The sequence below is a fragment of the Gobio gobio genome (assembly GCF_949357685.1).
Source record: "Gobio gobio genome assembly, chromosome: 4".
NCBI classification, from domain to species: Eukaryota; Metazoa; Chordata; class Actinopteri; order Cypriniformes; family Gobionidae; genus Gobio; species Gobio gobio.
In genome coordinates, this window is record NC_137100.1 from 51,398,427 (window position 1) to 51,410,194 (window position 11,768).

General features: G+C 40.8%; 1 protein-coding gene across 1 annotated transcript; it reads right to left on the minus strand.

Annotated features, from left to right (window-relative positions):
- Positions 1-2,846: 2,846 nt before the first annotated feature.
- On the minus strand, positions 2,847-11,566 carry LOC307125740 (chemerin-like receptor 1). Its single transcript, XM_079815820.1, has 2 exons — positions 11,465-11,566; positions 2,847-4,291 (listed from the first exon to the last, which is right to left on the minus strand). The coding sequence occupies exon 2, from the start codon at positions 4,263-4,265 to the stop codon at positions 3,321-3,323; it is 945 nt and encodes a 314-aa protein (XP_079671946.1). The 5' UTR covers positions 4,266-4,291; positions 11,465-11,566; the 3' UTR covers positions 2,847-3,320.
- Between the last annotated feature and the right edge of the window lie 202 nt (positions 11,567-11,768).

The window sequence follows — 11,768 nt, forward strand, 5'->3', positions numbered from 1 at the left end:
CCCTCAAAGTCTATGTCGCCGCTATCGCCGCTAATCATGAGCTCGTAGATGCAAAATCTCTAGGTAAGCACGATCTGATCGTCAGGTTCCTTAGGGGAGCGAGGAGATTAAATCCACCTCGTCCTCCCTCCATACCCTCTTGGGACTTAACTCTGGTGCTAACTGCGCTACAGAGAGAACCTTTTGAGCCTCTGCAGTCAGCTGAGTTGAAAGTTCTGTCGTTAAAGACAATACTCCTGACTGCGTTGGCCTCCATCAAGAGGGTAGGGGACCTGCAGGCATTTTCGGTCGACGAATCGTGCCTGGAATTCGGGCCCGGTAACTCTCATGTGATCATGAGACCCCGGCCTGGATACGTGCCCAAGGTTCCCACTACTCCCTTCCGGGACCAAGTGGTGAGCCTGCAAGCGCTGCCTTCGGAGGAGGCAGACCCAGCCCTAGCTTTTCTCTGTCCCGTCCGTGCTCTCCGGACTTACGTGGATAGAACGCAAAGCTTCAGGTCCTCAGAGCAGCTCTTCGTCTGTTACGGAGGACAGCAGAAGGGAAAGGCTGTCTCCAAGCAGAGGATGGCCCACTGGATAGTGGATGCCATCGTCTTGGCTTATCAGTCCCAAGACGTGCCCTGCCCGCTCGGGTTAAGAGCCCACTCCACTAGGGGTGTTGCCTCTTCCTGGGCGCTGGCTCGTGGCGCCTCGCTGACAGACATTTGTAGAGCTGCGGGCTGGGCGACACCTAACACGTTCGCTAGATTCTATAGCCTCCGTGTAGAGCCGGTGTCTTCCTGTGTGCTCACTTCCCATAGTCAGTAACACCGAAGTACCCGTTCTAGTGTCGGCTTGCTGCGCCATTCCCTCCCCTATGGTACGGATGCGTGCGCTTTTCTGCTCCAGTCGAGTTCCCCGGAACGGCGAACCCTGTTGAGTCCTCCGCAACCCGCGGCAGTCGGACGTGGCGGAGCGTTCGACGCCAGGTCTAACACTCGTATGCATTGGTGGAACTTGTGTTAGGCTGGGTTCCGTATGTAGTGACCCCCACGGCGGTCCCATATGTGTATTCTTCCACGGTACGGCTCCCTACGGCGAGCCCGTGTCTTCCCTCGGCAGAGCTCCTCTGCCGTCTCAGGTACGTGTTGTCTCCCTCCTAATTGGCCGGGGCCACCCCTGAGACTTCCGTATGTTGTGCTGCCCACGGCCAGCCCATACGTGTATTCTCCACATGTTAACTCCCTCTGGGCATGATGTGGCTTCCGCAGCTGCCTTCACAGGCACGCTTTCCCAGCGTTATCCAATACAGTCAGCTGAGTGGGTCTTGCAGAACAGCAGCTTTGACTCTCCCTGCGTGAACCTACCCGCCCGCATCAGATCGGGGTCTGTGGGGCTCATCGCTGGGCGCTGGAAGTGGTAGTAACTATGGCGTTTTCCATAGGGGATCCCAATTCGTCGGTACGTCCGACGTACGTCGAACGTGACCGACTGAATGGGAACGTCTCGGTTACGTATGGTAACCCTCGTTCCCTGAAGGAGGGAACGGAGACGTATGTCCCGTCGCCACAGTTGCTGTACCATCACTGCAGGTCGAGCCACTACGTGTGGCTCCTCAGTGAAAAACAGCGTGCATTCGCTCTCGCTTCCTGTTTATACCCGCGGCGCGGGGCGGAGCGCGAGATGCAAATCTCGCACGCCAATTGTTCATTGGCCGGTTCTAGATAGCTCGAAGCTGATAGGGGCTCCCAGAAGTGATCCCAATTCGTCGGTACGTCCGACGTACGTCTCCGTTCCCTCCTTCAGGGAACGAGGGTTACCATACGTAACCGAGACGTTTTGTAACTTCCACTCTTTCAGGAAATTGCAAAAACAGTTTTTCAGCTTACAATGTCTCTCTAAGGACAAACTTAGTTTCTGAAAAATTAAATCTCGTTTTAGATATTACAAATATATACTTAAAAGTTTCAGAGCAGCCGAGGTACCACAAATCTGTCAGGAGATCTTTTACGTGTCTTGTGTGTTATGGGGAAGTGTGATATTTAGGGGTGGCAGTGGCACAGTGGTTCATGTAGGTTGTCTACAAACCGGAAGGTTGGTGGTTCGATCCCCGGTTCCACCTGTCCAAGTGTCGAGGTGTACATGAGCAAGACACCTAACCCCAGGTGCTCCCGACGAGCTGGATGGCGTCTTGCATGGCTGACACCGCCGTCGGTGTATGAATGAGTGTGTGAATGGGTGAATGTGAGGCAAAATGTAAAGCGCTTTGGATGGCCGTAGGTCTGTTAAAAGCGCTATATAAATGCAGTCCATTTACCATTTACCATATGAACAGCACTTGATTGGCAACTGAGATATACAGACTGAGATTACACAGCATATGACTCACTGACATACATGTACTATCTCAAATGTGGATTTATTTTCTAGACAGTCAGACCATTTTACTCATACATGTATGAACCACCACTATACTAAATGATCAGAAATGCAGGGCTGCAGACTGCAACTAAATGACTGAGCGGTCTGAACCAAACTGCTAATTCAACACTGAACTTGCAGCCCTGCATCCCTGACTAATTTAGTTTCTGAATAAAAACCGCAAATCACCTCTATAAATACAAAATGTAACAACAGTAAGAGCAAATGTAGCAACATGTTAAAGAGTTACCAAGAAAAATATTTTACCAGATAAAAGCAAATACATTTTTTGTAGAGCTTATAAGCAGGAAGTATTAAAAGTATCGCATCATTCTTAAAAATGGAATAAAGCTGAAATGCCTTTCTGAATGTATATTGTGTATGTATTGAATTATTTAGGCATATCATATAATTAAGAAAATTACCAACACTAGAGGGAAATTGTTAGAACAAGATTTTTTTATTGTATATTTTTATGTATATTTTAGAAAAACAGAGAGAGACAAGCATGACAAGATGTGTTGATCTAGCTCAAATGATGCTCAATGCATTCAATAATCAATAAATTCCCAAATTCTTTTATGCCCCACTCCATAAATGTACTGTATATGTGTTGATCAGTAACATGCACAAATGATAAGATAAAAGTAGTAAAGATTTAATGGTTATAGAATTCTGCAAAATTGTTAAGCAAAATGGCATTTTAATATACATAACTTTTATTGAACCTATTTACATTCATACTCTTGTTCAGCTGCGTTACATGCAACAGACAAACATTTATTTTCTATAGGCCAGCATTCTCCAGTCAGATTTAGAAGAGAATAAAAAGAAATATATTTTATTCAATAATTTTTTTTATTTTTTTATTTTATCCACTGAATTGTTAATGGAAGTTCTTTGGAAAACGCTTCGGGTCTACTCATCAATGGCACTCTCAATCTTTGACAGAAAGGAATACCATTTATTCATGTCCTTAGCCATGAATGCATAGAGGAATGGGTTTATAAAGCTGTTTGCAGTGGCAAGAGCAGCAGTTACTTGTACAGCCGTGTTAAAGACAGGATCGTGCTCTTTTTGTTCCAACTCTATAATAGAAACAATGTGAAATGGCAACCAACAGACAAAAAAGGCTGTAATCAGTAAGGTCATGATCTTGTAGGGCTTGGCGGATTTGGACATTTGGTTTGCTCCAAGTTTACAGATCAGGATGGAGTAACAGGTGGAAATGGCCAGGAACGGAATTAACAACCCAAAAGTAAAGCGCAGGAACACGACGGTTGTGTGGTGATGCTCATAGTTGCTATAACATTTGACTGTTGTTGAATTTTTCGTAATATCTCTGAATTTGGCAGATGGAATGCTGAGCAAAGCAGACACGAACCAAGCCATCACAATAACTGCAGAAGCTTTCTTTACAGTGCGTTGATTTTGGGCCCAGACAGGAAACTTGACTGTGATGCAGCGATCCACACTAATGATGACCAGGATGAAAATGCTGCTGTACATATTGAGGGTCATGACGAAAGAGGTGAACTTGCACATGAAGAGCCCAAAGATCCAGGTGTCCGTAACTAATCTGCTAATGATGAAAGGGAGAGTAGAGCAGAAAATGAAGTCAGACAAAGCCAGGCTCAGGTACCAGGTGGTGTTCACGGACTTCTTCATCTTAAAACCAGCAATCCAGATCACCACTCCATTTCCAATGGTGCCAAGAAGGAATATGATCACATTAAAAATAACTGTGATTACACATGCTGCGTGTCTGCAGTGTCCAGCAGGTAAATCCACAGAGTGAATTTCAAGCTCTTTTAAAACATCATTGTAGTCACCGGGATAATCTGCTTCTGTAGTTGAATCCATTATGTCTTGTTACTGAATAGGACGTTCTGTAATGAAAACAATAGGCAATTGATCCAAATATGTAAGTGAAGTAATTTAGCATATTTCTCAGAATTAATGCAGTTGCCGAGCAAAAACATCATGCCACTAGTACCGCACAAGGGATGCAGAAGTTTAGGGTAATCGTACCTATTAAGCTAACCAAAATCTACATTGAGACATCTAAGTGCACAGGTTATTGGTTTGAGTATAAAAAGTTATGTTAAATAAAATATTAATCTCTCACACAATAATATTTCATTTTATTTTAAATGACAAAAGCATTTAAATTAAGATATACATCATTAAATGCAAAAAGTCTGGCTGTGCTTAATGTCTGTACCCTTTACCCAGCAGGCACTGGACGTCAATATGACGTCAGATTGACGTTGGACCCCAACGTCGGATAGACGTTGCATTTTGGTTGAAAATGAAAATCGGGTTGACGTCAGAACACATCAGATTGACGTTGGGTTCTGACGTCAACCCGATTTTTATTTTCAACCAAATTGCAACGTCTGTCCAACGTTGGATGTTGACGTTGCATTTTGGTTGAAAATGAAAATCGGGTTGACGTCAGAACACAACATCAGATTGACGTTGGGTTCTGACGTCAACCCGATTTTTATTTTCAACCAAATTGCAACGTCTGTCCAACGTTGGATGTTGACGTCTATCTGATGTTTGGTTCTGATGTCAATCTAACGTTGGGTTCTGACGTCAACCCGATTTTCATTTTCAACCAAATTTCAACGTCCATCCAACCTTGGATGTTGACGTCTATCTGACGTTGGATTCTGACGTCAATCTGACGTAGGGTTCTGACGTCAACCCGATTTTCATTTTCAACCAAAATGCAACGTCTCTCTAACGTTGGATGTTGACGTCAATCTGACGTTGGGTTCTGACGTCAATCTGACGTTGGGTTCTGACGTCAACCCGATTTTCATTTTCAACCAAAATGCAACGTCTGTCTAACGTTGGATGTTGACATCTATCTGACGTTGGGTTCTGACGTCAATCTGATGTTGGGTTCTGACGTCAATCTGACGTAGGGTTCTGACGTCAATCTAACGTTGGGTTCTGACGTCAACCCGATTTTCATTTTCAACCAAAATGCAACGTCCATCCAACGTTGGATGTTGACGTCTATCTGACGTTGGGTTCTGACGTCAACCTGATTTTCATTTTCAACCAAAATGCAACGTCTGTCTAACGTTGGATGTTGACGTCAATCTGACGTTGAGTTCTGACGTCAACCCGATTTTCATTTTCAACCAAAATGCAACGTCCATCCAACGTTGGATGTTGACGTCTATCTGACGTTGGGTTCTGACGTCAATCTGATGTTGGATTCTGACGTCAATCTGACGTTGGGTTCTGACATCAACCCGATTTTCATTTTCAAACAAAATGCAACGTCCGTCCAACGTTGATTGTTGACGTCAATCTGACATTGGGTTCTAAACTCAACACCAGATTGATATCAACCTCCAACGTTGGACAGACGTTGCATTACATTCATATTGAAACTGGCCATTATCTCATTTGTCATCAGCCTGTGGATATAAAAAGAAAATAATTTAAATGTCCAAATAATTAATTATACTTAACACATTATGAACCGGTTGTCATAGTTTTTGTCAGGTTCGTCATATCTAATGCAGATGTCACACTGGTTCTACTCTGATGCTAGATGGAAGGTCATGGGTCAACCAGATTGCCAGGTTTTTATCTTCTGGCAACACAAGTGATGACATGCAATTCCAAAATCTAAAACCTAAAAATCTCTAAACCTTTACTTAGGTCTGTTGTGAATATGTACATGAAAAAGAGAAGAAACAACAAACAACTGACTGAGCAATTATTAGATGGAACCAAAAGCAATGGTTTAGGATATTTCACAGTGATATCACCAGTCTGTAATCGTTGTTGTTGCTGCTGCTTCTTCTTCTTCGCCTGTTTGAGGGCCCGTCCACACGGAGACGCGTATCACTGTATACGTATACATTTTTTATCGTATTGGCGTTTCATCCACACGGATCCAGCGTTTTGGGAGACTGAAACCGCTATTTTTTGAAACCGGATCCTAAAGTGGATAAATCTGAAAACGACACCCTTGCGGTTTCGTGTATACAGCCAACCCGTATATTTTGTGAAACGGTGATGTCATCACACCACGTCCTGCGAGGGGAAGACTAGAAGGAATACAACTACGGGCACTGGGCATGCGCACATCAATACTGCGTTGTTTAATTACTGTATTTGCATTATTGTAAGGGTATGTTTAGGGTTGGGGTAGGTGTATGCGTTAATAAAACACATCTGGTAAGTAGCAAATTTATTTATTGTTATTTTATTGTGAGATTTTACCTCACCTCCGACTGTTGCCGTACCCCTTCTAGCCACAACTCTTCTTCTCCGTTTTTAGTGTATTTCTGTGGCAGAATTACAGTGCCACATACTGGCCTGGCATGTATACTACATCGTTTTGAGCCGTTTTCATGCTCTCGTGTGTACTCCGATATTTCTTGAAACGAAGAAAAAAAAAGATCGGATAGGGAAAGTTCTGGCTTCGTGTGGACGGGGCCTTAATCAAGAGATGCTGTACTCGTTCAGGAGATGTGTAATAGCGCCCCCTACCGTATAACATGGAAAGTGGAAAATATTGTAGAGATAACAAAAAAAAAATCACTCACGACTCTTGACGGAATAACTTTTAATAAGGGTCAATCTATATCTATATGCAGTGATATATAATTTAATGCAGACTATGCAGTAATAATTTACTATTTGTGTACCTGAAAATCTAGTTTAGACCTATATTAGCCTACATCATTTGTATGTTTGTTCTGCTGTATTGATTTGTGCTGTTGCTCGTAATTTGATTATTTGTTCTTATTTTATTACTGATTGTCTTTAACAATATTTAAAATATATATTAGTTAGGCTAATTAGTAGTTTTTGGAGTCATAACCTTATTTATTAAGGTTACATGGATCAAAAACAACAAAAACAATACTGGGCTTATTTTACTTTATTTATGACTTTTTTGTGGTGGGGCCAGTGAAAATTTTGGCAGGGCAAGTAGAAAAAAATCCTTATATGAAAAATGAGTCAACGGGAGAAAACAATGGACGCGTGAGCTCCATGTAGAATGGAAAAGGTGACAATACTAAACAGACAAAATTAGTTTTTTTTTTCTTCTTAAAAACAACAAAATCCGGAGAAACAACTCAAGCAAAGCCTCCTTGGTTGTGTTGTAAATAGTTGTGTGATGAACCAACAAACAAAATATCAGCGTCTAATGATGTGTGAGTTTCCTGTTCATGTTAGAGTTTCACAACCTAAAACTAATAAAATATCAACATCTAATGATGTTAGAATCTGACGTTAATATGACATTGGCTTGAGACGTTGGCTCAACGTTAGATTTTGGTTAGTTAATACCACAACCTATAACCAACAAAGGATCAACATCTAATGATGTTAGAATCTGACGTTAATATGACATTGGCTTGAGACGTTGGCTCAACGTTAGATTTTGGTTAGTTAATACCACAACCTATAACCAACAAAGGATCAACATCTAATGATGTTAGAATCTGACGTCAATATGATGTTGGCTTGAGACGTTGGCTCAACGTTAGATTTTGGTTAGTTAATACCACAACCTATAACCAACAAAGGATCAACATCTAATGATGTTAGAATCTGACGTCAATATGATGTTGGCTTGAGACGTTGGCTCAACGTTAGATTTTGGTTAGTTAATACCACAACCTAAAACATACAAAGGATCAACATCTAATGATGTTAGAATCTGACATCAATATGATGTTGGCTTGAGACGTTGGCTCAACATTAGATTTTGGTTAGTTAATACCACAACCTAAAAGCAACAAAGGATCAACATCTAATGATGTTAGAATCTGACGTCAATATGATGTTGGCTTGAGACGTTGGCTCAATGTTAGATTTTGGTTAGTTAATACCACAACCTATTACTAACAAAGGATCAACATCTAATGATGTTAGAATCTGACGTCAATATGATGTTGGCTTGAGACTGAAGGGTCAAGGGTCAAGCCAAACATCACTTGTCTCTTCATCAGACACATATCCTTCAAGAATGATTTTATGTTCAATATTAAAATAAGAATGAATGATAATCAAGTTATAACAGTGTCCTACATTTGATAAATCAGTTCTCTATATTCAAGGAGTGATTTTGAATATTGTAGTGTTTTAGTTGCTCTGTGCTTTTGAATCCAGCTCTGATGTCTGTGTCAAGATGTGCTGACAGGCAAATGTCCTTGGTGTTTGAAGTGAGAAGAGCTCAGCATGTGTTAACTGTATGTCTTCCTAAAGCGACCCCCGGGGTCATCCCTGTAACATCTGTGGGATTCTTTGGGGACTCAGGGAAAAATGTACCTCTTTGATATATCTTCTTTCTTTATAGAATAGAATAAAGTCACTTCTGTACTAAATGTAGTATCAGCATGTTTTGCAGATTCAGCTTTGTTGATAGTTAGTTAAGATGTCCCGACCTTGATGGAAACTGGTATTCTCAGGAGTATTGTGTGTGTGCGTTGTATGATTTGTGCAGATCCAGTAATGGATATGGGCCTTCCTGCAGGCGATGCCAGACCTTTAGACGCTTTTCTGTGACCTCCGAGGTCACTGGGGACTAATCTGGGCCTGGGCGACATCAAGTCTACGCATTTTTAGAGATATATGCTCCTATCTGTCTACGTGTGGAAAGTTGCTTACGTTGCATGTTGTTAGAACCAATCAGAATCATTCCACATGGCAGTAATGACGTGTCTAGACCTTGAAAACAGTATAACTGTTCAGAAAATTGTATGTACGTTAGACGGAGGCGGGGAGACTGTTAGAGGGAGCGCGGCCTACGAACTCCTCTTGAGCTGGCTTCTGCTGATGAAACTGCAAACTATTCTTCAGTAAATTTTCTTTAATTAATCTGACTCCTGACTCCTGGTCTTCATTTTTCACTACTGGTCCTGGGTCCTAAGCTGTTACCCCAACAAGACGTTGGCTCAACGTTAGATTTTGGTTAGTTAATACCACAACCTATAACCAACAAAGGATCAACATCTAATGATGTTAGAATCTGACGTCAATATGATGTTGGCTTGAGACGTTGGCTCAACGTTACACTGTAAACCCGAATGTTCATGTTAATTAAATAGATTAAGTAGTGTATACTCAAAGTTTTAGAAAAAGTTCTACTAACTTAATTATTTCAAGTTGGTGTAACATGGTCTTCCTTTTGAGTAATTTCAACTAATATTTGTTTATTAGATGGAACTTTTTAGTGAATAAGTAAACATAACTTAAAAACATAAATTAAGTACAACTTAATATAATTAAGTAATTACATGCTAAGAATGATGAAGTCCTGTTATTTCTGTTGTTTCAAATAGAGATGATTTAAAAATAAACTTAATTTATATAGCACATGCTAAAATACAATAAAATCTCAAAGTGCTTAATCAAATAAGTAAATCATAACAAATAAATTACAACCATAGCCTATTAAAACAATTTAATTGGGGCAAACTGAAATGCGTTAGTGGAAGACAACATTTATGTATTTATAGTATTTTTATTGTCATCAGTTTAATGTAGCCTATAAACTAAACGATTTTTAAAACGTGTACGTAAGTTTTGTTCTCCGGTTTAACACATCACACAATAAGCACTTCTAACTCCTGCGTGACTTACTCACACACATACATCAAGAATCAGCCTATGAATCTCAACAATGGTGACATGATTCATGCCGCAATGCATTCTGGGTGCATCATGCGAAACTCATCCATAGCTCCCATAATGCATTGCGGCATGAAGCGTGTCACCATGGTTGAGATTCATAGGCTGATTCTTGATGTCTGTGTGTGAGTAAATCTCACAGGAGGTCAAAGTACTTAACATACAATCTATTTTATAACTTATTCAGCTTTTCTGATTAAAACCGTGCTGGATATCAATTGCCTCAAAATTTTAAGTTTGAGTCACATGTTTTTAAGTAAACAAACTCAACATTTTTGACTACCGTGTACTTAAAGCAATGACAACACAAAGCAATAAAAATTGAGTTTTGTTAACATAAAATGGTGCACCGGCGCAACGTCATATTCTCGCGCATGCGTCGTGGAGGCACACACGGAAGTCGAGAACAAGTTGGATAAAGGTGTTATTTTGATTTTTTTTTGCGCACAAAAACTATTGTCGTCACATTATATGATTATTGTAGAGCCACTGTGGTGAGATAGACTTTGTAACGACGTTTTAAGTGCCTTTCATGGATCTTGGAAGTGTCAATGTACTGAATGCCAATGGAGGCCTGTGTGAAGCCTTTCTCAGCCATCAGCTTTCAACTAAAATATCTTCATTTGTGTTCCGAATATGAACGGAGGTCTTACGGGTGTCCAACGACATGAGGGTGAGTAATTAATGACAGAATTTTCATTTTTGGGTGAACTAACCCTTTAAGTAAGAAATTAACTTTTGCTACGGTTAAATAAATGTTCAGTGATATCTTCCAAAGATTTTTTAAAATTTTGGTGCCATTTTTCTCTATATAGTTTTGATATGGCAACTAGTAAATAAGTTTGGTCATCCTGGCATGTGTGGAAAGTGTTAAACCATGTGTGTTACAACTAACAAATCAATGCATTTTTAAAGAAATTGTGAGACATTGTGAGTATGATTTCATTTAATAATTGAATTAGAATTGTTTTCACACCTATCATAGTCAAAGTCATAGTTAAAACATTTATTTTTTAAAGAACCGTTTGTGAGCCAAAAGAGCCGAAATGCCCATCACCAATTTTCTATCATGTATGCCTATGAAAGACGATCGGTATGGGGCGGGGCGGTTTTAGGCGGCTCTGCAGGCTGCAACCAAGTGTACTAAGAGACTTCTGAAAAGAAGTCTTCTCCTCTTTACGGTGCATTTTACAGCATACAGATTGGATTAGCGGTTTAAAAGTTATTAAACACTTTAGAATGATAGTTGTTTTTAGCCACAGGCGGCTGTCTCGGTCTTTAAGCGTTAAATAGGGCCTCCCTGGCAAACAATGCAATTACACCAGCATATATCAGTCAACAAGTCATGCTACAGTGAAAATAAAATGTACTGCTGGCTTCCTTACCCAATAGTATCCAGCTGCAGACCCGCAACACTGTTTTGGGAAATCAACGGTGGCCGCCAAACTTAGGGGAAAACCATCACTACAAAATATCCCTCCCCATCCCATCCCATCCCACCCTGACGTTCTGACGTAGATCGAATGCCTAGTCTTTTTTAAACTTTATTTAAAGGGGCCATAGCAAATAATCATGTTAAGTGCTAGTCTAATTTCAACATGCAGTTTATAGGAGACGTTTGCTAGCCTTGGTCTTTAATTAACATTAATTTGTGTGCAGCCCACATTACAATAACTGTCCTGGTTGAAG